This window comes from Gnatocerus cornutus, chromosome 2 (assembly GCF_029298725.1).
Source record: "Gnatocerus cornutus isolate USDA-ARS CGAHR chromosome 2, icGnaCorn1.1, whole genome shotgun sequence".
NCBI classification, from domain to species: Eukaryota; Metazoa; Arthropoda; class Insecta; order Coleoptera; family Tenebrionidae; genus Gnatocerus; species Gnatocerus cornutus.
In genome coordinates this window covers 14,318,813-14,345,971 of record NC_142234.1, presented here as the reverse complement: position 1 = coordinate 14,345,971, position 27,159 = coordinate 14,318,813, and the positions used below count along the sequence as shown (strand labels likewise).

Sequence of the window (27,159 nt, the reverse complement as noted above, 5' to 3'; positions counted from 1 at the left end):
TACAATGTGATAACTGACAAAGACTGGGCTTCATAACGTGAATAAAAATTTCGGTTAAAAATAACAACCCTCTAGCATCTACCGTTATAAAACTTATCTTGAGTTTACTGCTGTTTATACTTTCCAAAACTGCACTTTTACGGCTCCTATTACGACATAGGAGTAGGTTTTTCAACTTCTTCAAGATTATGGTTTTTACAGAAACAAATTTATTAATTACAAGTAATAATTATTATTATTTATAAACGAATTAAATTAAAACAGACATTCAGAATAGTCCAAATTTAGATATTTTGTGTACTTTAGTTTAATTTTTGTGTTATGGGAAGCAACAATTTTAAATTCGCAGATATGTGCAGTTAATTAATTTTATCCGGAATCCATAATATTCAGTTTCATTTATATAATTAAACAGCTCTTTCCTTTATTCCTGATAAACTATGCAATTATTTATTGATTAAAATCATCCATTTATCAGTGCTCCACGCAGAAATAATTTGTTAACTACACACATAATTTTAATAATACATTACCCATATTAATATTAATATGTATTATTAATAATACTTAAATTTATCGATTTGTAATAAAAATATTGTGAATATTGCCAGCTAACGTTGAAATTCCTCCTCGTTGTCATCACAATACCCCCCTTTATATGCACAAACGCCATACCTCTTCCCACACAAGTTGTTTGCTAACTCCAGGTCTTAGATTCATTATTTTCAATTCGGCAGCACGAAGAACTCCGTCTTGTGTAAACTCCAGATTAGGTTTACCCGGATCACCCTCAACGCTTACATTACGCAGTACCCGAAAAAAACGGTCACCAGTATTCCATCGAGCTGCGCCGACTCCTTCACAGGATAATTGAGTATTGAGAGAGCGTCCTGCATTTGTAGGATCATTCGTAAAATCTTCGACACCATAAGCGTAGACTTTGATTGCCGTTGTAATCTCATTGACGAGACTAGAACTTGATGTGTCGAAATGCACTCCTAGAAATAAGAAAAATAATAAATTTGCTTTGGGAACAACACTTTTCCATCATAAAAATACTCGTGGGGTGATAAAAAAGAGCATTCATAAAAGCCCAACAAGTTTCTGTATCAACATTGATTTTTATATCACACGACACGTAAAAAATAGTAACGTATATTAATATAAACGAGCTATAACTTTGTTGAACAGCTTGTAAAAAAAGGTAGTTTATGATTTGGATAGCCAACATTTTTTTGGTCTAATGGAAAATTTTTCGTCGTTATTAGTGAGAAATTCTAAAGTTCTGGGTATTTCTAATTTTATGTGTTGGACGCACTGGGAACACTGCCGTGACTCATTACATATTTACCGGTTTCAAGTGGGTTAGAAATAGTAACTTCCCAAAAGTTCAAAAGTTTATAAAACTAGACCAGTTCAAAATTTTTAGCAGTATACGCAAGAGATCTCTTTTAATATAATGGAGCTTCAACGGACTTATTGAACTGTGAAGAAATTCGTTTCATCGTACAATAAAAACTGGTGGAGGCGTCGAATTTAATCAGCCATGTTTTGGCTAATTGTTATGAAATATGCATTTATTTATTCTCACTTAATTAACAAAACACCAATTTCATCGAATTGGTTTGTTAAAACTGTCGGAAATTTATTTTATGCTCAACATGTTGTCTACAGCAGCGAAAATTTCGAACATTTCGACGTTCTCTGATTACACTAAAATTGTTATTGTGTTATAAGTTTATAGATTTTGAACCAGCAAGGTTATATTCGGAAAGAAAAAACACAAACCAGTATCCAACCAGTAATGAAACAATGTGCAGAGTTAGTCGTTAATTTTGCATTGTTTAATAAAGTCTAATTACCAGGATATTAAAGATTAACAATCATAATCATGCAGTCAAAACATAATTTTGTATCACCTTGTGTATTAATCACGTAAAATCACGTGACAAATTTTTTGTACAGTTGGTTTAGTTGCATGTGTTTACTTTGACATTTTATTTATTTAAGACGGAATCTTGATAAATTAATTTTCGAAATTTTGAGATAACATGGTTGGCATTATGATTCTCTCCAGAATGTGACATTTGTCAATTTTGACATGAAAATTACTGTGCATCAAAGTTACGTAATCAATTAGTGCGAGTTTTTAAACATGTTCCAAGTGAGGTGTAATTTTCCTCAGATGTGATTTCTGTTTAAAAATGGTAACAAACAAATTTAATTGCGACGCATTACAATGACAGAATTTACACAATCGTCTTTTGTTCCCCAAAACAACACTGCAACATTTGCAACAGGAACAAATTACACAATAAAAATTTTAAAATTTGTGACCTTGGGTGGACATTTGCAACCTAAACCAACTGTAGGCGCTAAATTGCAAATGCGGCTTTGTGATAGGTCGCTTAGTAGAGCGGGTTACACAATGATGATCAAACTCCTGGAAATCTTGCAGAATGTCAAACAAGCGCTGTCAAATTGTCACCAAATTGTAGAAGCAATAAAGCAATAAACTTGTTTTTCTTATTTTCAGTCCATTTTTCATCATTATATTTTGCGATTACTAAAAAACTTGTCAGTTGCTTGTGGAGTCATCAATTAATCAAAATTGACACGTATCCATTACAGGTACCTAACTTATCCCTTTGAAATCCTGCTGATTTCTAAAAGTTGCTTCTCTGAAAATCGGCAAATTCTCTGCAGAAGAAAATAATAACGCGGTATCTGGTCATAAGGGATTTTTAAGAACTGGTTCAAATTTCTCATAAAATTTTGCATAACTGAATCAACTAAATTGTTCTGATAAATAAGAGGCAAAATAAAAATTCTGTAATATGAAATCAAGATAAAATCGTATTTTTACACAATATATCACAGCTTCATGAAGATTTACTTGATTTTATGAAAATGAGGTGAGCTAAGCTTGAAACTAGGACACCAAAGATTTCAGTGACTTTAAGGAAAAATTACTACAGACAATTTGCTCAGAATAGAGTTGCACCAAATATCAACATTTTTACGATTTCCACGTCTCTAACTCAAGAAAGAGAACTATTTTAAGTCAAAATAAAAACGTTGACTGCACTATATCGATTTTATTCTTCATTTAATTTATTCGTTGATAACCAAAATAATTCTTTTCCGACAATGAAAGTAACAGATTTAACTGCCTCAGTTAAATAGTTTAGACGACGTCAAAAATGGCGAATGTGCCATATTTTATTCCATATATCTGTGCTCTCATTTTACTATATCAATTTTACAGAAATTACAGATTTTATTTCTGGCTTATCTTAGAGGAATATTAGATTCATTTCAAACACTAGATAGTTATAACTTGTCACGTTCATATCTGTCCGTGCATAATTAAGTTTAACTACAGCCTCAAAAATCTACTATCGTCACCTTCTCTGTCTGTTCGCCCAACTTCGCTCGCAATTCTATAATTCAAATCGGACAACAGTGGTCGCAAGTAGCAAACAAAATAAACAACGAAAAATTAGAATCGATGCATTTTAATTAACATGGTAAATTCATCGTTTTGTTCGCGTATTGGTCCAGCTTTTAAATGGATTAGGTTTCTCCACACTTTCATCCCCAAATAACGATAACAAAAACTAAATTAAAACCATCCGGTAATTCCTTTTAAAGAAGTTAATCAAATAAGCATCATCAATTTTAATATTTTATAACGGTAATTCGGTCCAATTTAATAAAACTTTGTTATAGCTAGAGAAAATTGTACCTCACAAATTTCACCTTTACCTCACAGCTTCCACAAATTAATTTTAAAACAGTATTAAAAGTTAAAAGACGAAATAAAGGTAGTTAATTTAAAAAACTCCCTAAAGTCAATACCTTGTCTGAAATATCATTCTGATTTTAGAGGCTTAAAATTTTTATTTATGAGAGGCTGTGGGCTAATAAAATCGCTTTTATTGTCAACATTATACTCGTAGTGGACGCTTCATGTTTGTTTTATAGTTTGCAGAAATTAGTATTATGAAACACGCTCTTGTAAAATTTCAGCCTCTCAGCCCTTTCATTTTATTTAAACTGTAATGTGTGTTTGCAGTAGAGGGTATTATACCCTTGTGATATGCTCTTATCTACTTTGATTACTCTGTTATATGGTTTTCGTACTTGTTTTATCAGTAATACCATATCGTTGTACTTTTAACTTTATTATTAACGCACTGCTAAAATATCTTTAATTTAGGTCGAAACTAAAGACAATAAATTTCCTTTCTCTAGAAACACGTACTCACATACAAGATTACCAAGAACTGTTGCAATTAGTTAAACTGCGTTTTTGTAGCTCTGTTCAGCCCTGCCACGTAGTTGACATTAATCTGGCAAATTAGCCTTTTATTTAAGTTGCTGGAAGTAACGTAATTTGTAAATTAATTTGACAATTTTGTGATCGTGATAGAGAAGAATGAGCGAAATCCATTTTGCTTTGTTTTTGAAGAAAATGGTGGCGGCGCCGGGGCTTTAAAATCTCCAAATTTAAAAATAAACAAACCGAACGTATGAGTCTTTTCACGGTTATAGATCTGTCGACAAATGTGGAGAAAACAAGAAAAAAGTCGACAAGTGAGCAATTTTACACGTTTATTTTCTGAATCTCCGCCAATGAATTGAAAGTATTAAGTGAGAAATTGGTTTTGAGCAACATTGACGAAGTGTAAATTGTTTTTTGTGCAAACATGAAGTTTTCAACAGCAACCAAGCTACAGTTATTTATTTGCATTTGCTCTCAGCATGTATCAAAATTTTTGCCCTCCGAATAACTTTTTCAAATTCCCTCGAGACGTTTTCAATTCACGTGGGTTCTACAACTTTCAAAGTCTTGATTAAACTCACGAAAATCCTCACAAACAATGATAAGTTTGTTGCCTTACACCTGGCGCTCACTTTCTAAGCCTTTGAAATCTGTCTATTTTTAACTGACAAAAGCGGTTTATAGAATTCAATAAATATGTGTCAAGTTTTATACCTGCTTCATTAAACACATTATCGGAAGTTACAGAATTGTTTGTTGAAAGGAAGCAGGTACGATGTTATAAAACCCTGCTCTGTTTAGAACTTTGGGATTTTTAATAAGAAAATATACAGACTCGAATAATGAAGTTGTGTTCATAACATTGTGCGCTAATTGGGTCAGGAAGGAAAAAAAGAACCTCGCAAATGTGGGATCATATTTATCAATTATACATTAACACGCTAGAAAATGTAGGAAAAAAGAATTTATTACTTGCAGAGGATACGGATTTCAGTTTTATTATTTGGTTTAATATAACGAGCTGGGGTGTAGATTAAAACTTTAGTTTTAATTTAAATACCACAAAAGAATGAACTGTCAGCTGCAAGTTATGGGTTTTAAAATGTCGTGAAAAACAAATATTTTGTGGTCGTTCTTTTTAATTTTTTTAATTAAAGCATCCTAAAATCAAACGTATTTTGATAAACATCAAGAGAGATCACTTACAGCGTGAGGTTTGTAAAAAGCTTTTTGGTTGATAAACCATCTAAAACTAAATTAAAAATGGTAATCTGATATTCTCACTCTTTGACAACATCTCTTGCAATTTTCGAATCTTTTAATAGCGCCACCAATAAAATTAATTATTATTTTGATTAAAAAAAAACATCTTAAATAGCAAAACAAACTTGTGTAAATAATACTTTGCTGTTGTGGTAAAGCTGCTTTTCTTTTAAATGTGCCTGAGCGCGTGTAATCTGACTTTTTTGCCACATCGTTGGAGCTTTTCTGCACTGATAGCGCAAAAGTCATGTGTGCAACGGAAAAGTGTAATTTACAATTCAAAAGACAAAGAAAACATACCGTTGGCTTAAGTTGTTAAGTTGCTAAGTCCATTTTTGAACAAAATGCATTTTTAATTTTATAAAAAGAATAACAGAAAAAGTTAAACAAACTTCCGCTAGAGTCTTTTAGTTCTTTTAGATTTGATCACCGAAATATATTCATTTCAAATTTTGATTGATTGTGGTTTTGGGAAAAACTCTGGTTTGGATCTACCTAGCTACTGCAGCTCACACAACAGGATTTCAATAGCAGAGTTGCAATTCAATTTCAATATTTTTACGAATCAGAAAAAGACCAAGAATGCTACAAAAACTGACCCAAATAGGCGTGGCCTTCTTTACATGTTGGTAATTCTGCTATCGATCAAGCTGAAGTGTCAACCTCAATCTGGTAAAGAGACACGTCTTGAGATGACAGGCAGACCTACCAACACATTTCAAATTCCAAAGTCTGATTATATGGTATATAATTATACGACAATAAAATATATATAAATATACGACAAATTTATGCTTTTGATCGCAAAGAAGTGTTGACGGAAACGTGATCTAATGAGAATCAATCGCATAAGCTACTAAACTTTCCTTAGCTACGTGTAATCAAAAGTTTACAACTAATTTTAGAAAATTCCACGTCTGAACTACCTTTAATTTAAAGTTTCAGATGTAATACATTGTTATTAAAGTTTTCCGACATTGTCCCAGACATCTGTGTTTTTTTTTGTCTAGAGTGAAACGAACTCAAGACTTTTATCAGAAATTTGTCGCTGCTAATTTACAGTTAAATAGAGAACGAGTTTTTACTTGACTGTCCCATCATTAAAGGGCAAAGAAGGAAGGTAATCGGTCATAAAACTCACCCAACATGCCAACTGGAAACTGTCCCGGTGCTTCAAGAGGGTTAGCAATAACACTTTGTGTTACAACCCAAACATAATTTTCTCCAGTAAGATGAAAATCCTTTGCGGCAGTAAGTATGTCTATCGCCTCCTGACTCGTGCAATATAGCAGCATTACTCGAGCTTCAGAATCCACAAGTGCAGCTAGATCTCGATGATGTGATACAAGAACTGCGTTGAGAATAGTAAATTTGAAACGATCCTGCAAATAGAAGAAACAATGTAAATCCCTCAGTAAACGAATTAAGTCCTTGTTACTACATTCATAAATTTGCACTACATCCACCGGGTCAAAGCTAATTGTAAGATAGGGACTTCTTTACAGAACACTTGATTAAATATCCTTCTTTGTATCATTTGTTACCGTTACAACGTCTTATAACAATGCTGGCTCAAAACACAATAGAGGGATTTTGTATCATTAAGTTGTAGATATTTCTTTTGAAACTGAACAAAGTCGAGAGAATTTTATTTTAAATAACTGAATTGTCAACTTTAAATTATTTAATTTCTTATAGGTACGTAGACAACTCAAGAGTTTAAATTGACTTCTGAGAAAGTCGACGGAATTTAGTATAATCAGCGGGAGCATTCCGCATTCGAGCGTTATATTGCTTTTACTTGCGCCTTTGGGCAAATTCTAGATCAAAGGTCAGAACCTGCAACTACTGTCATTTCCGGATGCTCTGACTTCTGGATACGCATCATGTAATTGTTATTGCAAGAAAATTACTGCAATTTACCAGCTGTTACAGAACCTGTTAAGCTGAATTCTTAGCTGGATTACAACTAGCCACTAATTTAATACTTGGGAATTTGTTTGCAAGGTGGTAAATTCAACGGAATCGGGCCATCAAAAAAAAGATTTAAGATACCGAGAAGTTTAACACGCAGTATGTCAAAAGTGTCTTAAAAAGCACCTGCTGGAAATTTATATAGGTATTTCCCAAAAGATACTAAAACTGCGTTAAGATTAAAGAAAACCAATTTCTTAGGTGGTCCACTTCACTGAAATTACTCACATCTAGTTTATGACCCGAAAAATTGAGTGAAATGTCGCTCTGATCCCTTCAACTTCAGACGACAAAACAGCACAATCTCTTGCGCCTGCTAAAAACTTGAGAATTTCCTTGTAAGCATGTAGGTTTAATCAACCACTAATAAGCCCTAAAACGATTATAACAACCATCGCATTAGATATTATATTATCGTAACACTATCGAAACGCAATCAACCCTGCATGATAAATAATCTTCTAATATCATTTCCCGGAATTTTTAGAGTACAATAAAAGATTAATTAAATTTTATTCGAATAGTTGTAGAGCTAGTCTTTTAATGTAAAATTGATGGATGGGAATTCTATTCATTTCAAAATTCACAGTCGGGTTTCAACTGAAATTAGCTGCAAAATGGGAGCTCCCAAGGCACTAACTATTAATATTTGATTGCAACTTGATTCAAAGGTTTGACGTGGGTTAAACACCACAGTTGTAGTGGTAAAAAATAACTAGTGTTTCTCGACACTGAAGAGTTAGATCCAATTTAATTGTGCTTTATTAAGACATTTGATCATTACTTTGTGTTTACCATCGTCGCCATAATATCCGTTGATAAACATACTCATTCAGGTAAGTAGTGTCTTGTGGATATTGTGGAGTCAAGTTTCAACGTACCATTTTATGAAGACGGAGTGGAAATTTATACTCTATTCTGCACTAGTGAATTTGATAGGGCACTAAAAGAATATTGTTGTCTGAGAAAAAGCAGACTGAAATATAATTTTTAATGTTTTAAATCAATCAATAAACCTGAGTTAACTCAACAGTGTGTGTATTAGCAACATTCCAGACATGGACTAGGTAGGCAATCTCTTGATGAATAACATTCCGGATCGAATGCACAAATTGTCGAAACTCCGATGGTGTTACAAATATAGTCCTTTACATACTGAGAGAACTAAAATCCAGGAAATTTGCAAATTCTAACTAATTAGTGAATATCTACCACCAGTGAAACAAAATTAAAAACGAGTTGAAAAATATTAATGTCAATGATAAAACTAGGACACGTCATGCTTGCTCATGACAGATTTATGTGATTTACTGGGACGATAATTGAATAGAAACCTCAGGAAGAGTACATTTCGCATTGTCTTGTAATATTAGACCTTTCCATATTGATCTGACTTTGAATTAGAGAGTAGAATCGCTGTAATGGACAAGGATCCATTAGTTTACTCTCTTGCGATCAATTTCCCTAATTCACACTTCCTTGTAGTTTCAACCACGTCACCACTAAATTTTTGGCAACAAAATTTTAATGAAATTAATTTTCAGTTTATTACGTAAATCTCATAAACTCTGACGGTGAATTGGCCCAATACCAATAACATAAAGTCTGGTCAATGGCTTATTGTTTGCAATAAAAGTAACAAAATTTCAAGGGAAATATTTCTGTTTTTATTTCCCGCATCTTAGTCGATCGAAAGGGATTCAAGAGTAATGCCAACACATCTACTGGAAACGTATTTTTATAGAGGTAAGAGTATTTGTGTCTGGGGAAATGAAAATTACCGGTATTCATCATATTACCACAGATTGAGATAAGATTACATATTGCATCAAAAGCGACATCACGTCTTATTTACATGAAGATTACCACCGACAGCGATTTGAACACTAATAACTCTTAGACACGAGTCACGTTCCTTCGATTTTCAAGAAGCTGAGGTTCGATTTGATTAGAACCAAACTGTGGTATAAAATACACTAGGAGCTTAGAGAATTTACGGTAACAATTGAAAACGGAGTGGCTAGAAAAGAAAAATAGAACACAACTAAAACCTATTTAAAGAGATAAAGTTCGGGATTGCACAAATAAACGATTCGATCCTAAATTTTGTAAAGAAAAAATATTGTCAAGTGAGATTTAATTAACAAAAGTCTGGTGAAAATACTGTCAGTAGGGTGCTAGTTCACTGTGGAAATTGAATATTTATTGCCACCGATATCTAGGAGATTGTCGTAGATTTTCTCTGGCAAGCACGTTCTTCATTCGCGGACATCAGACACTGTCACCACTGACATTAATTTAAATGGGGGCATCCATTTGCTGAATGTTTTCCGCCTGCTATCACACTTACACCCACATGTACTATGTTATCCGAGCGTAAAGGGTTCGTTTGTTTACTTCAGACTAAACATTTTTAACATTTATCAATATTGCCTGGTAAGCAGAAGTTTATTGCGGTTAGCGTGGAGAATCAATTTCCGACATAGAGCCAATAAGTTTTTCAGTATTAAACACTGAAAAGTTACATGATACTATTTTTAAATTTACAATGACAAGAGATGGATGTTATTGCTCGAATTCAATTCATTTTTCAACAATAATGAAAAATGGTGGATGCGCTGCAAGAAGGTTTGAATTTGGACAAATCCACAAACACGATAAAAGTGTAATCTGTATGGTGATTACTTTCTCCAACTTTCATTTAGATTAAATCGCATCCAAAATTTTTTCGATGAAAATAATTCGTCTTTGTCCCGCTATAATATTTTGAATTACCAATGTCAACAATGATATTGTATCACCCTTTTATTATTCATAAGCAGAATGTTTTTATTTAATTTGCATAGTAATTGAAAAAACGGTAATTTATCTCTGTTGGTGATTCACTCGTGACTGAATCTGTCTGCAAGTCACCTGCTTTAAAAGAAAGCTATCGAAAATCCGTCATGTAAAGATCTGTTATCCGGAGTGTTTTAAATTTATTTGAATATGTCATCCCGCACAGCACATGTTATTGGGTCTCAGAGAAGCTCCCTGAAAAAACCGAAATAAGTTAAAGCGTTATCTGCAGCAGCCACGCATTCTTTTACTACTCAAAACTATTACGATGTCTGGTCTAATCAATAAAATTATTATAAGAAAAAACTCACCTGCATTGCAGATACTCTTTCCCTCACAGCTTGTATGAAATCATCGTGGCCCGCAATAGGACTCGTAACCACAGAAAATTGATGCCATTTATATCTTTCTAAAATGCTCAACATCGCAGCGGTTTGATGTTCTAATGATGGAGCCAATTGAAGTTGTAGGGAAGATTGTGAAGCTCTTCTTTCCAATCCTGAATTATCTGCATTCCATGCTATGACGGGTATTCCGAGATAGCCGGCCAATTGTAGGAAATATTGTGCGGATGCCGTACTTCGGCCGTATTTCTCGTAATTCATTAGATATAAAATGGCTGACACGTTAACCGAAAGAAATTCCTTACAAAGAGACTTGAGTATGGCTGAAAAAGAAAAACCGTCATTAGTACAAAGGCAGAGATAAAATGACGTGAAGGTTTTTTACTGTTGGAATGAAACGCATTAATTTCGAGAATAAGCAGTTGATAGCTCCGTGTTCAAATTAAGTCTGAACTTTACACGACCAAAAAGTAAATAATTACAAACCTATCGGATTATCTGCTATTATGCCGAAGCCGGCAGGAAATGATGTACACTAATAGTCGCTTCTAATGTGAAGGATTATAAACGAGAGACATTAATTACTCCGAATTCTATGTTGTGGTTAACGGCGATATATCACACGTCTGCGTCCAGTCATCCGAGATAATCACTAGGTAATTATTTGACCAAAAAATCTTAAGGCCTTTGGGTCTCGCTACATCTCTCTTTGCTGCGAAAATATGAATGCTATCATTTTAGAACTCGATGAAAAAAGCACACAAGTGACTAAAGTTTTACACTATAAAACTTTGCAGTAATAAAAACTCAGACAAATATAAAACTCTACATAGAATTTCTTCATGTTTGGGGCCTACTTATGCATCAGAAGATAGAAAATGTCGATAAATACGATATATCCGCTTTAATAATAATAATAATAATTACGGAGTAGTACACCAAGAGGGTTTGGGATATTAGCTCTAGATACGCTTCCAAGAATAAGAGTTTTTAAAACGAATTAAAATGTTATTATATTTAAATTTAATACAATATTTTATCTCGCTTAGTTGCAAATTTAACATTAAAAAAATTAACATAAATGACAGGGATGATGAGTTATTAGCATTAGAAAGCCATGCCTCCATTGTCAGGTAACATGACTACTTTACGGCACTTGAGAATAATTGGGCACTTTGTCTGTCTCAAATAAATGTATGATGGATTAGCGGGTTTTGGATCATAGATAGATATTTGAAGCGTTTAATCGATAAAGGGGTCATTTAAATCGAGATTTTTTTTAAAAGGTTGTCTTAAGCTCTTTTCTTCATAATATAATAAAAACAAAAACTGTTTGATGATTTGCTTCTCAACATTCTTTTTAAGGCTTTTTAAATCGCATTTTTTATGTCTATGAAATTTTTCCTTTGCGGTTTTCTAAAATTTGAGCTTAGTTTCGAGATATTATTAATTTTTCAAACTGATCAGTTTTCATGACTATTCCTCGTATGATGTAAACATTGCCAGCTAGTCGGTAAGCCGCAGCGGTATAAAAAAGAAACTGATAACGTTTTTTGTTGATTTAATCACTTGATTTCATCAATTATTTTAGTTGTAATTTTGTCGGTGTCGGAAACAGATCATTGTTTTACAAAAAAAAAGGGTTAATTTTTCAAACGTCGAGTTAATCGACATGTGTTGATTTATGGGGAGGCTGCCCAAAATGCTACTCGGGCTTAAAGGCTTTACATAAAAATATTTTTGAGACGTGCACAGTGTTGTTTTTAAAATAATGGTGGTGAATTTGAACACTTTCTTTAATTTCATTCATGGACTTGCGAAGTTTTATCAACACGAAAAAGGTAAGATTTCTTGTTATTTCTTGTTACTTTTTGCTAATTCCGTGTTCTTAATTGGGCAGGTATCTAAAAATCACGTTGACAGAATTTGTTGTTGTCCATCATTTACGAAATAATAATAAATTAATTTTAACGCACAAAGAAAAGTAAATTCAACAGATAAGTTATTCATGCACTTGAGAATTTTGGAAAACCGAAGATTAAAAAGTTGTTTTAATGTACTTATTTCCGTTACGCCCTGTATAATACATTGTCAAAACCTGAATATAAATCGTAATGTTAATGTTTAATTAGATTATATGTATAACTTAATAATCAGAACTATTTGACTTCGTAACTATTTAATTTCGTTCATTCCTTCTTATTTCTCGCTAGTCTCTTCGCCTCGTTCTAATTCATTTGTCTGCTTATGAGGATTTGCACTACGACGTAATTTCACTTTTTCTTAGGCATTCCTATAGTTTAGTTTGCTTCTCATATTCTCTTGACTTGTTGTATTTCGTTCATGCGCCGAATCAAGTCAACCGTTTTCTTTCAATACTTTTCTTTATTGGTTCCACCTCAAGTTATTCTCCAACTATCCCGTTTCTGATTCAACTGCAAATTTGGGACCTAACTCTGGCAGTCGTAGATCAATTTATTTATAAGGTAATAAAGCAATATGCAAAATAATGATTTAAATATGAAATATTAAAAAAATATATATTTTCTAAAGTTGACAGATTTATCCCGCTTGATGGGATAATACCCCATAAATCGGTAGATTAAACATCAACAAAAAAATAAGATAATACTCGGAAATTAAATTGATACCAACTTTAAGCACGGATAACACGGTTAAAAACTTTTCTTTCCACACCAAAATTAAATTATTTAGAATCCGAAAATCTTTTTCCCTGTCGTAAAATTTTGTTCACATGTGTTTAGTTCTCACAGAAAGTAATTTTCACATAGTACTATCACTCTTCCTATTTTAATACACTAAAATTATTTTAAATAAAAGTAATTCAAATACGAAAGAATTTCCTGGCGCATCCATCATAATTTTGTGCGCAAATTTTTTAAGTGCTTATGATTTACTTTAATGAATTTCATGCATATTGCGTAATTTACTTAAATCAGTTTTCAGAAATAATATCGTTTACCTTAAGAACAGCTGACACTACTAAAGTGACTAGCAAGAAAAACTCAATTTGAATCGTAAATGGGAAAATAAACAGAACTGACGGATAACGTCACTCAATAAAGCTAACATTGCTCGATTGTTTGATTTGATTTAGAAGTTGAAAACTTTAAAGTCACACATTCATCCTTCGTCGAATAAACGCTCAGTATATTTTTTAATACATTAAGTAAACACGTGGCTTTTTATTAAAAAAAAAATGAAACTAAAATTGGTTGGAACGAGCTTTGCTAATTTTCGAACGTATGTATTTCAGTTAAAAAAGCGTCGGGTTGTATAAACTTTATAGGATAGTTCGTGTGTGAAACTGAACTTTTTCCATTTGCAGTTTATTTGTTTATATGTATTTACAAGCACCACTAAATTTTTAGCTGGTCTAATTACCGGTAAGTTTTAAAAGCGGCTTTGTAAAAGACAATAAAGGAAGCTATTTATTTGAAAAAGTACGTAAAATTTAGTCTTCTGTTATTTCTACAATTACAGTTTACTAGTTAAATTGTTTCAGAGTTGGACAATAAAAATTAAAATTAATCATTTTTAATTAAAATTCATAACTTAAAAAATGTATTAGTCTGAGATAAAATCAGTGAAGTTTCCAATTGTAGCCACCCTCGCTGATAAATCCAAATTAGTCACTCTTAAAAGAGTTGAAATAAGATTAATTCAATTACCTTTGCAGTTTCTTGTTAAGAAATATAAAAAGAACAGAACACTCCGCTATCTATCATGACAGAAAGTGAAAGTAGATACATTGCACGTCTCTTACAATATATTTTTAACTGTGCTCGTTTTATGAACAAAACAAAATCCTCCTTCATAAACTATTCCATCAAACTTTTTTCACTTTCATCTAGACAAAACACAAATTCCGCTACATCTCACATTTGTAAATAAACCAAACGAGTGAACACAGTCTATGATCAAAGGCTGGGAATTTAACCTTCTACTTGCTAATTTACCGCGTATAAAAATTTGAGAGACAGAATGTCTAAAGTAATATTTAATGTAAAAGTTGTAGACGTGATATTTTTAGAGAACCTACTAAAAATTTAAGGTGTATCAGACAACAGAACACGAAACATAAATAACACACGTTTTTTCATCATACTTTATCTGTTCGCACTTTTGAAAGATTTATAATTTTATTATCATTACAGCAATAATAAAGTGGTCTTTACATCTCTGTAGTTTATTACTGAAATTTTGATGAAGATTCTGGCAACTCGGAAACTCCACTCACAACTCGTATCTAAGCCTTAGACGTAAATTACTTATTTATGAAAGAAAAATTGCGTTTCCGCCAGCACAGCATTTATGGAAAACCTCAATTGAGTTAAAAATTCTCACCCTTGGAATAAACATATAAATGAGTCCACTGGGTAAAATTTTAATAACTAGTTTGGAATTGTAGACACGTTGAAATTGTAAAAATTTGTGGCACTTCCCTACAATTTAAATTCGTAGGAATTTTTCTTTTCTAAAATATTTTATTCATTGTTTTTGTCGCTAGTCCTTTTCAATCCTCTTTTAATTGACATAGGAACAACATAAATTCCACGGAAAATCTTTTTTACAGCTTAATGTTTATATAAAAGTAGATTATAAAAAAAGTTGCAGTGTTACAGCGACGGTAAGCTTATTATCAAAAGTGGTGGATGCTTCGGGAAAACAAATTTTTAATACTTTTTGCCTAATAATTTCCGCTTAATTTTCCACCAATTTACACATTTTTGTTGACTTTAAATTTATCAATTAAACTCCAGATAAACTCTGATTAATGTGGAATTTCTCCGAAAACCTGGCAGTTTAATTAACTCATTCCGGTTCATCAAAAGAACTGATTTCATGCCGCTTGCATCCTCATAGAGCTAAATTTAATACTCAAACGCTATATTAATTGAATGTCAAATGTTATATAAAACCACACTACATAATTTTGTTCCGTTAATTGTAAAATAAAAGCACAAAAAACAAACAGTAAAACTGGTTTGATATTAAAACTTTTCCTTGGAGACTTTCAATATTAAACAACAAACGTTTTGATGAATGTCTGCACTAAATAACATGACATAATGAAAACATGAAACGTCGCAATGTTGGTTACTAATATTACAAAGATATATTTCCATATGCAGCGGAAAATTCGAGGAAAGCTTTAGTCAAAGAGATGGATGAATAAATCAGACTGGTTAAACCAGAGAAACATATTTAATCTTTGCCGTGGAAAATGTGTTTCATGAGTTTTCATCGGAGTGTTTAATAACTTATAATTAATAATGTTAAGTAAAGTATCTACAATTATTGGAGATTTGCAAGAACTTGTGGTTTAATATATTTACATAAACTTGTTGCCTTCATAATTAGTTAGGTGTGCATGCATAATGAAGGAATTTACGTCACTAGTTTGGAAAATGACGAGTTCCTAAGTAGCTTTTCAAAGTGTTGCTAATATAACTAATATAACTTTTGTTATAATTATATGTCTAATAAATTTAATTCTGTGAGACACAATGGTTGATCCTTTTTACAATAACAATAAAATAATATTTCTAGCTTTAACATACAAGTGGAATATTTCTCAAGCTGAGATGACATTGTTTTCCCCAAATAAAGCTAGCCTCGTTATTATTAACGCTATAAGTTTGTATAAACCCATAAATGCCGGAAATTGCACATTAAGACCCCAGCTTATTTAAAATCACATTTCAATTAATGTTTATAGCAGACCTTTCACTTTATGAACCACTCCCATCCCTTAAATGGATCCAGATATAAGGGACATCTCGACTTTTGTCTCGTTATATCATTACTCTAACCAACATTTCCACAACTTTAACAAAACCGATGTCCAACAACAATTTATCAGTCGCAACGATGATAATCTTATTTTTAATTTCCACTTGACACAAAAGCCCTTTCTGAGTTAGCCCACACGAAATAACCCTTAAATAAATTATACATCATGCGTCTGAAACAACAAGTGTGTTAATTATAAACTTTGCGAGAAGTTGTATCGTTGAATTTGCTTACACGAATATTATATATCAACGTCAAGAATAACAATGAATTTTCGCATTCAATTTTTATTGTTGTGGTACTGTTCACTCGGCGCCTCCACCACTTTTAATGAAAACAGAGCAAAAACCGAGAAATTGCTTGCATCTTCTACCATTTAAAATCGCGTGTTTCTAACAGACGCAGACGCCGCGTCTCTTAAAAACTTTACTGCTTCGTCTCTCTTTGGTAATGCAACTTGCGAGAAACTAATAAAAGCACAGAACACCTTCGTAGTTCCCTAAATCAAATAAACGAAATTCCAGGCATTCCTTCACAATAACCTTCACATAAGAAATTCGATCTTAATTTCATTTAAAGGATTGTATTCACAATTCAGTGAAAAATATTTTTGGCGTTTTGTGTTTAATCTCCGTTTTCAATGTTATTTGTAATATTCCAGGTATTAGAAGTGTCAGTAAAATGTTGAAGCTTCGTGTTGCTATTGGTGAAAATCGTATTTCTATTCACGTGTCATGTGTAGGTACTCAAATCGTTTAAAATTTGAATACTGTTGGCTTCATAAGCGACAGGTAAAAACTCGTGCAACAAACAAACTGTAAAAAAGGCTTGGAAGAACTGAAACGGAAAAATTGCCCGACAGCTACACCAATTTTTTTAATGATCATATTTAATTCTATTCATAATATAACTCCATACCACACGTTTCCAGTTTTCAGAATTGTTAGTTAATCTGTAATTTATGTAAACTTGGATTAATTTAATGTTTATTTAAATAATCACTTCAAAACATAGAAAATGATTACTAAATCATGTAAAGTTAAATTTATTTATTTTTTTACTGTTTATTGCCATTTATTTGTGCTAAATTAAATAGTAATTCCATTTCGAATAGCAGGAATCATGATTGTATCTACACAAGAGCCAATAAATGCTTGATAAAACATCGCAATCAAATAAATTGAATTAAATCAAACTTGAACGAACGCTGTGACTATAACTGGCATTTATTTATCTACCTGGTAAATAAATCACTGTTTGGATAAGATTTCTCTCATTTACAATTTTCAAATAAATTTACTCACAGTAAGAGAAATTAAAACAATTTTTAATGAGTTTCTTAATGAATAAATGAAAAGAAAAAATCTAGGACAGACTCAGTTGCCCTCATATTTTTTTAAAATATTCAAATAACATTACTGTTTGAACTACGTACAGTTAACATGATTTTTTGCTAAATGCGCTGTCGTAATTAGAAGTCGAGATCATTCCCTGCACGTAAAGGGCTTGCTTTCATAAATTTCTAACAAAAATTAAAATTTTCTTGTATTCTTACCACGATCGTTTCGATATAGATAAAGATCAAACTCGGAAATTTTCTGGGAAAACTTTTTAGAAGTTTCAGTTTCCGTGTGATCCTTTTTCTAGGAATCTTAAATATTTACCTTTTGTTGTTAAAAATAAAGAGATCAAATAAAATTGCACTAAAAACTAACAGAAGACGATAGTTGGAAGAATTTGCAAGGCAAAATTGGGAACCAAAATTTACTCGATTGAGAATGTACAATTCCTAGGAACAATTTAATCAGTCTACAAAATTAAGTTTACCTAAGTTGTTGACTTTCTAGAATAGTAATAACTGAGTTATGAAAACTACAGACCTGAAAATCAAAATGTGGATTGCAATTGCAACTTGTGATTGTAAACATAAGTTGAAATTCATTAAATTGCAGCAAAAACTTTTGCCTCGCAAATTAATTAGTCGCTGGAATAAATTTAACAAGTTTTACTGTGACTGGTGCAACTTTTATATGATTATTATTAAAAATTCTGAAAGTAATAATTACATTAATTACCTGAACAGAGAACCATAATTTAAAAAAATGTTGTAGCTACTGAGAAAGAGAGCATTTATTTATAAAGCAAAATTAACTGACAATGAGATAAAATATTTAAAAAAAATTATATTGTAGCAACTATAGTTAAATGCACGTTTTTAAAATTTCTTTTCTTTAAACGCAACTTTCCATTTTTGATATCAAATATTGAGAAGTTTTTTAGAAAATTATTTAAAAATAGTTTAAGATTTTTAGTAGTGATACTTCGCCATTACTTTGGTTCCAATTAAAAAAATCAAGTTCTGGTCAGCTGTAAATCTCAATTAAAATCTTTTTATGCGTAAAATAAAATTCATTTTTCGTAAAATCGAAAAAAAGCATGGTTTTATTATCAAATAACTCAAGTTTTTTCTTTATATCTTGGAAGGTGCTGTAAATTTTTAAGTCAGACACTGCTACCTGTATATTAAAATTTTTTCATAATAATTATAATAATCAGTTATAATTTTTTCTGATTAACAGTTGTAATGTAAAAATAATTAAGTAAACTAAAACCTAAAACTCGTACTCTTTAAAGATTCCAATATGTTTAAGACAACTTAAAAAAATATGTATTTTGATGCGTCATTGAAATCCGAAATCTCAACATTGTGAGCACAAACGCAGTCCAAACAAATTTTATCGTACTTGTACTTTAAGGCTCCAGATTGTCCGTGGAAATTCAAATGAAAATCCATACCAAAAAAAAAAAACAAATAATTTATTTTAGTAATTTCCAAGCTTCTTCACCTTTTATCCCGATGAGCAGAGTACGAACTGAACTCATCACCAGTTTCTTAATCTGATTTTTTCTGAGCAGCGATGATTTTTTTTATCAAACTGACAAATATTAGCAAGAATTGACAGGAGATAGCTACGTGGGTTTCAGAATAGGAAGATCTCAATCTATATATATTTAATGGCTTTTCCGCAACAGTCTTGGGCAATTTTAAACTTTGCCCGTTTTTAAACAGAACTGAATATTTATGAGATGTGATACAACAATACACCCAAAAATTATAATTCTTTAAATAACTCTAAATCTTAGCTGCAGATTAAGAATCAAGAGTTAATTTTAGTGGTCATTAGAAATTACCACAATGAATTTCCTGGCGCATCCACCATTTTTATTAATAATTAATATTCTGGTTCTGTTTCTCCACAAATACTCAAGTAACTACTTCTTGCATAAATATGTTACACTTGAGACTGAGCTTATTTATAACGATCATAAACTAAAATAACTGTGTAACTCCTGTAGTAAACACCTTGTTAGACTTTGGTCCCTTAATGTTCTCCATTAAGCTTGTACTTTCAACACAGGTTGAACACAGTGTAGTAAAAAATTACGACTACGAATAGCCACCCTAACAAGATTGATTACAAAAGCACTTTTTACAGGCAGTCCCTGTCTCTATTATCGGTACTATAATCAACAAATGACGAAATCATCTGAACGCCATTGTTGACAATGCACTCAACAAGTTTGTGTGTGCCGTCATCACATCTCGAAGTTAAATAATAAAGTTCTAAACAACATGTGCGAGATATGTAGTAATAATTGGGTATGACTTGAGGGAAGTTTGAAAAGAAAGTTATTTAAAAATCTGTGCTGACTGTCTTATTTATGCAACGTCTTTTTAGCAAAGTCAGATTTGTTTTCGTGTCGCTACTAATCCCTTTGAGCATAACAAGGCTTTTATTTAAAATTGAATGAGGAGTTTTTATGTCATGAGTGTTGGCAATAAAGTTAACTCGCCCAATTTACGTAACAGTAAAACAGTACAAAATGATCAAACTGAAATTTTAATTTTGACACTAAACTCTAGCAAATCGGTTAATAGTGATTAAACTACGATGTGAGCAGAAAATCCTTCATCCCTTGACATTTAAATGAAAATGGACATTTAAACGACAATTAAAAATGTAATTAACCTGTTGGACTAGGCGTGAGGGTAATAAGTACGTAGTGGACATTTTTCGGAGTGAAATTGTACTTCTTGAGCCATTCCAAGCGTTGTCCTCTGGATCGGTGTAACCCAGAAACTGCATTATTGATAGCTCTCGTATATTCACGAACCCCGAAATTCGTATACGGTAAAATAAGTCCAACATTCAAAGAATCTTTATGACTTTGAAAATTCTGATATGAGTCTACACCCATAAATAAAACCAGTATCAACAATATGGCGCGTAACATTCTGAAACACTTGCTTTGCACCAAGTCTTTCATTCATTATCATCAATTTCTTCGTGAAGATACATTACTACACACAACAACAATAGTTTCACGAGATGCAGATACACACGAGTTGCAACACGCACGGGGACGGACGCAGCCACCGCCCAGCTGACTGCTCCATCAGAGAAAGAGGACAATATTTTCATTTATTGGATAAGAAGAAGATGTCCTTTGCTGACTACATGAGCGCACGCGTTGTTACCAGGACAACATCGCGTCAGTATCCTGAGTTATCCTTCGAAAATAACGAAGGATGCATTCCATATCCTTTGCAAATGACAGCCGAATTCATTAAATGGTTTGTTTTAATGTCACAGGACAAAAGGGGAGTCTTCAACTTCGGGCTTTGTTCGCCGTCTCAAGAGAATTAAATGAAAAGTAAAGAAATGAAATTCTCGCTGTAACTGTTGATCATCCTGTTATAAAAACGGAACTTGGAAATGCGAATCTAAATGGAAAACAAAAAGTGCCGGTAGAATAATAAAGGACTAATAAAGCAAAATTGTATTGGGAGTAATTTTTGTTTATAATATTTCTGTCAGAAACTTCAACAAAAGGGAATTTACAATTATTATTTTTGATGAACATAAAAAATTATAATTCCATTTTCATACGCATGTATCTCGATATTACAATATCAGAATACTCATGAATATGACTTTTCATTTAAAAACATAAATTTATTATTATCAGATCGCAGCAAAATTTTATTTCAATACCTAAAAACTACCTCGGCGCATCCACCAAATTTAAAATTGATTATCATTTAATTATAACAGCATTTAAAATTATATAAATTTAAGTTATAAATTTATATATTATATTTACATAAAATTAAATATAATAACAAAATAACTTTGATTTGTTGGCAACATTATTTATTTCTATTTTTAATTCTTTGAATAAATCTTTTTTAGATTCTCGGATGAGATTTTCTAAGTTTCTTTAGCTTCCACAAATGGTCCAAATCCTTCAAATCCTAAATATTTTTTAAATTGGGGTGGAACTTTAAATACTTTTCGCATTTTAGAAATTCTACGAATATTACAGCTTCAAGAATTTTTTTAGATTTTATTCAATTATACTTGCTGATTTATCAAATTTTTCTGATGTCTCCTCTACCACAAATCGTCAAATTTTTAAATACGATAAGATTATCTCAGATTTAATTTTATTTAGTTTTGTTATTTAAATATTTAAGCTTACCTTTTAGGTTACCTGAGATGTTCTTGTAACGTTTAACGTTTAAAATGTCTTAAGATTTTTGTTCAGAGTTTTTTTTCGCATATTAACTCAATGTCACGAATTAAAGGTTCTAAAATATTTAGATCTTCAGCTTAATATTCTTAATATAATTATTCTTGATTTAATAGTTTAAAAACCATATTCCTAATTTAATTATTTAAAAACATAAAAGCTACAGTAAAACTTTAAAAAATTATGGAATTATCGATCAAAGTGATTACTTTTCAAGTAATCAGTTTCCAAATTGTAACGATTCGCCTAATTGTTCATATTTCTCACAATTTCGGCATCTAAATTCTTCAAACTTTTATTTTATTTTTTTAGTTCTAAGTACCTATACCCTACATTGTATTAATCAACATTTTTGAACCTAGAAAAATTAAAATAAAAAAACTATACTTTTTCAATTATTTATTGAACTACATATTTAAGTCTAAAAATTTGAATAAGATTGAATTAGGAACATGGAATCCTAAATAAAATCTAACAACAAAATTAATGTTTATTAAAATTTTTAACACCTGATTCTATTCATTCTTTTGGATCTACAACAACCTTCTAACTTTTCAGTTCATTATGTATAAAATATAAATTTACGTATAATTGAATCGCGACCTTAGAACTATAAAATTCTTACTAGCATTTTCATTAAATTCATCAGTGTTTACGTTAAAAGTGATATATCTTTAATTTATCAAGTATATATTTAAAAAAATGACAGAATCTATGGCTTGTTGAAATATTAACTTAGTTCTCTTTTATACTTGATAAAAAATGTTAAAAAAAACGAAAAACAAACAATTTAAATTCTCACAAAAAATCGCTAAAACCTTATTAGTCTCAAGTCGCGTCGCGAATAACTAACTTTTAGCTAATTTTAAGAAACTTCAATTCCCCGAAGCTCGTAACAATTTTTTATTTTCTACTTGAAACAATATACACGTTTAAAACAACCTAACGGTTTCTGCATTTGACTCCTATAAATTATTTACGACCTTTAAAATATTTCATATTTTTATAACAGCCTACATTTCCTACATAAAAGATTTATGAAACTGTCGAAAATGTATTTTCACAAATTTACTTATAAGAACTTAATTTTGATTTCAGTCCAAGAGTCAATTTTTTAAATCAATTAAGCCAAAATTTTATAAATCTGCTTTATTCCCAAAATTTTCAACATTTATTCCGAGAGTGTTTCAAAATTTTATTATTTCTATACACGTTTTAATACGTGTTTCTGACACTGTTTTGCTTCCCGCTTTATTACCTTAAAACCAATATCCATTCAGAAACTTCAAAATTTGTAAGCTTATTAATAACGTAACGATAAAATTTTAATGACTCGAACCTGAATCAACAGGTTAACGATCGTTTGAATTATAATTATAAATGTAATAGATCAAAAGTCGTACATATTGATTCTCCATCAGGTAACTATAAACAATAGCAATTTTTTTTACATTAATTAACCACAAAAATAAAATCGCTGCTGGCAGACTATTGTAGCAACCAATTTTGAAGTTTTGTTTGCTGGAAAATTAGCAGTACTGATGAAGTTATCAAAAGTTTGTGTAACCTTCCGGATTTGTTTTGTTGGCCTTTCTAAAACGCAAAGCACCAGATTTGAAAGAATATTAATGACAGGCATTTATCTCATAAAACTTCCCAATAAAACTCCAAATCTCCCTCGTCAACTACTCATCAATTCCAATCAAAAGTGGGATGTTTGGAAAATGAACGGTCGAAGTGGTATTATAGCAAATTACAAAAAACAAAGAATCTATTGTTTATTTATATCACGATAAATACAAAACTGATTTATAGCGGGCTTTCCGATATAAAACAATTTGAATGGGTTGGAATGTTTTAAAATTTTTACATAGATAAGTATGCATTTATCGCATTGTTACGCACCATTTCCTTATAAAATATAGAATCTACAACAAACAATAACAATAACAAATAATATGAAATGTTGAAATGCAAGCGTTAAAATTTGAACCATAATTTTGCGATTGTTTACAATAAAACTTATTCCGTCGTGAAAATAAATGTAATTTTATTTACGTCAATCCATTAAAAATAGTCTAAATTCGCCGATCTGATAATGACAGTGTTACCGATGCTCGTGCTTTGTTCTAAATTGATTTACCAGAAATTCCGAAGAATTAATCTTCATAAAATGTTTCTGCGAGTTATGACTCATAAATTCATGATGTGGTGTCAAATAAATTACAACCTATCTATCGCTTAAAAATAAGTTTTTCCGGCGGAAATACGAAACAAATATTGATAGATTTCTATTAATTGACAAAATATGTTTATATTACCTGTTGGACTCGGTGTCATTTCCTTTAACACAATCCGAACTTTGATATCATGATTCTTGAATAGTCTGAGTTTTCTTTGCAAGTTGTACTTTGCCGAAGTGATAGCTTTGGTGTATTCTCTAACACCGAACAACTTGGACGGTAAAACCATTCCGACATGAAGAAGAGTAATTTGATTGTTGGAAGTGGCAGTAGCAGTCGGCTGGCTACTATGGTCTTCTTCTGGTACGACCGTGGTTGAAATTCTTCCTCCTCTTGTGCTTCCTCCAATTCGAATTCCATTTCCTCGCGAGGAGGAAGTGTTTTTGCCACCGCCAGAACCAACTCTTAAACCACCACCTCTTTGAACCTCTCGCCAAGCCGGCCCTCCACTTACCACAACCACAATCAACACATTTAGCAAGAATACCACCACATTCATGTTGAGTATTTTGTTTAACATCAAATTAGTTTTTGTTTATTTAATTTTATGTGTTTTTTAGTATGTAGTGCACAATGTCATTTTTAATCGTTATGGTTAAATAAAAAGTTTTTAGAATTTAGAGAAATTTTATCCGAGTGTTTTAACGACATTACGAAACAAAAAGGGAGTGACGGCTTTCGGGTTGGAGATCGCAACACTCTTTCACGGAAGTCCGCTTAAAACTGAGGATGTACGACGCTTGCAATGCGGAATAACAACGCCCACCCCAGACAAGCCTTGCGCACAAAGGCCCTTTTGGAACCAAATTTTAAAAGTTATTGACAAATTAAAAAACACACAGAAAATAAATGAGTTTCTAGAAATACCTACAACAATCTGCCTGTGATTTCAGGTACACACATTAAATTTATTTTAATTTGATTCAAACAACATCAACCCAAAACCTCATATTTACCCAGTTTTTTAACAGCTCTTTCATTAAATTTGCAATTCGTTCGTTCTGCCGAGTCCACAATTTTTATCTTTTAGTAGTTTGCAAATAGAGTACAGTGGTAAAAACACAGTGTTAGCCATTACTGTCATTTCCACACACATGGCGGTACCCTTGTAAATTAACACCTCTCCATTCATGCAATTAAATTAATGTGAAGTTCAAAGCCGGAATTTTTAGAATAGATGTCGTCTCTTTTATGTGATGACTATTTTAAAATGACTCTTATTCCAATTTTTGAACGCTCACTTTATAAAGATAAAATAGAAAAAATAATTTCTTTAAAATCTACAGTATTAAAATTGGTGGAGGCGCCGGGCAAATATTTAAAAATAAAATATTTTGTTTGTTATTATCAAGGGATTTCTGTAATATGGATAATGTCAAAGTCTTGACTGTTAAAACATGAGAAAAACTTTCTGTTTTATCACATCGCAATGTCACTTCTAGTTGCCTTGAAAAGCTGAAATACTGCTGTTTCGAAGTAAAATTAAAATTGTCGAAATTTCCTAGTTACCAGTGATTGTAGTTGACTTTTAAAATAACTCTTATTCTAATTTTTAACCGCTCGCATTATAGAGCTAAATGAGCAGAAATAATGGTTTCACTAAAACCCACAAAATTAAAATTGGTGAAGGCGTCGGGTAAATGTTTATGAATAAAATATTTTATTTTTGAGAGATTTCTGAAATAGAAATAATGACAGTTTCAAGACATTTAAAGCATGAAAAAAACATTTTACTTTATCACATCGCAATATTACTTTTAGTTGCCCTGAAATTGATGAAATTCTGTTTCGAAATAAAATTCAACTTCTCGAATTTTCTTAGTTACCAGTGATTGTAGTTAGATCTGCCGCACACCCTTAAATTCTTGGGTAAGAAATGCACGGAATTACAGCGATTGAGTTTAAATGGATGCGGTTAAACTTAAATGAATCGAAGATTTCGGTGCTTTTATCGGTGTAAGATCTGTCAATTTCCCAAATAACGGAATTTCAGATAAGATTTAAGCAAATTTCTACATTTTTTAGCTTATTAAGTTGAGAAAATTTTCGCTGAAATTAGATCTTTTTGCGAGATAACAACTCGAACGCCTACGTTTAAGACAAGGCGATATGCGAAAATATAAAAATTTTAAAATTACGTTTGTTCTATCACGGTATGAAAATTACAGGCATTTTCCAGCACACGTTTGATGTGATTTACATACAAAGAGAGATTTTTAGCACATTTTCGTTATTTCTTATTTTTTAGCTGCGTCTAACCAAAGTAGTTTTTACACGCATTTTAGACGTTTGTTTTATAAAACATCTTGCATTCTGGATATTTGTTGATTATAAACCGGCTTTCTCCATACATCAAAGAAATCCAGGATTAACTGTCTGATCCTTAAAAAGCCTTCTGCATTTTACTTGTTTCGTAGAACATTAATTTTTTGTTTGGTTTCCTCTTTGACTCAGATTTTTGTTGAAAGCTTTTAAAAACAAATATTAAACCCAAATAAAGCTATTGGAAACAGAAAATGAAGTGCTGCATTTCCTCATCTTCATGTTTACTGTACAAAGTACGTGAAAATATTCTCACCGGGAAAAACAACCTTAAAAACGGCGTAATGAATTGCATTGATTGAGGAGAGTGTCGCTCAGAATTAAAAAGAGATCACCTACCGCCTCTGTCGGTTATTAAATTCTATTTAATTACAATTTCCAAACGAAAAAGAGGCAGAACACAGAAGAAAACACGAATTGCAATTACTGAGGGAATCAATCAACACTTGGCATTTTCTCAGCAGTTCACAGCTTG

General features: G+C 31.7%; 1 protein-coding gene across 3 annotated transcripts in view; it reads right to left on the bottom strand.

The window, feature by feature from the left end:
- The window catches only part of Nmdar2 (glutamate ionotropic receptor NMDA type subunit 2), a 41,508-nt gene extending 16,427 nt beyond the window's left edge, over positions 1 to 25,081 (bottom strand). For 2 of the 3 annotated variants that reach the window (XM_088029858.1, XM_088029859.1), the window contains exons 1-4: positions 24,441 to 25,081; positions 10,675 to 11,030; positions 6,693 to 6,933; positions 676 to 998 (exon numbers count right to left, since the gene is read on the bottom strand). In XM_088029858.1, coding sequence (XP_087885984.1) covers positions 676 to 998; positions 6,693 to 6,933; positions 10,675 to 11,030; positions 24,441 to 24,882 — 1,362 coding nt within the window. In that variant the 5' untranslated portion in view covers positions 24,883 to 25,081. Of the gene's footprint in view, positions 1 to 675; positions 999 to 6,692; positions 6,934 to 10,674; positions 11,031 to 20,555; positions 20,956 to 24,440 lie in introns of those variants that run through there. The other variant, XM_088029860.1, reaches the window with a different exon arrangement.
- Positions 25,082 to 27,159: the final 2,078 nt, after the last annotated feature.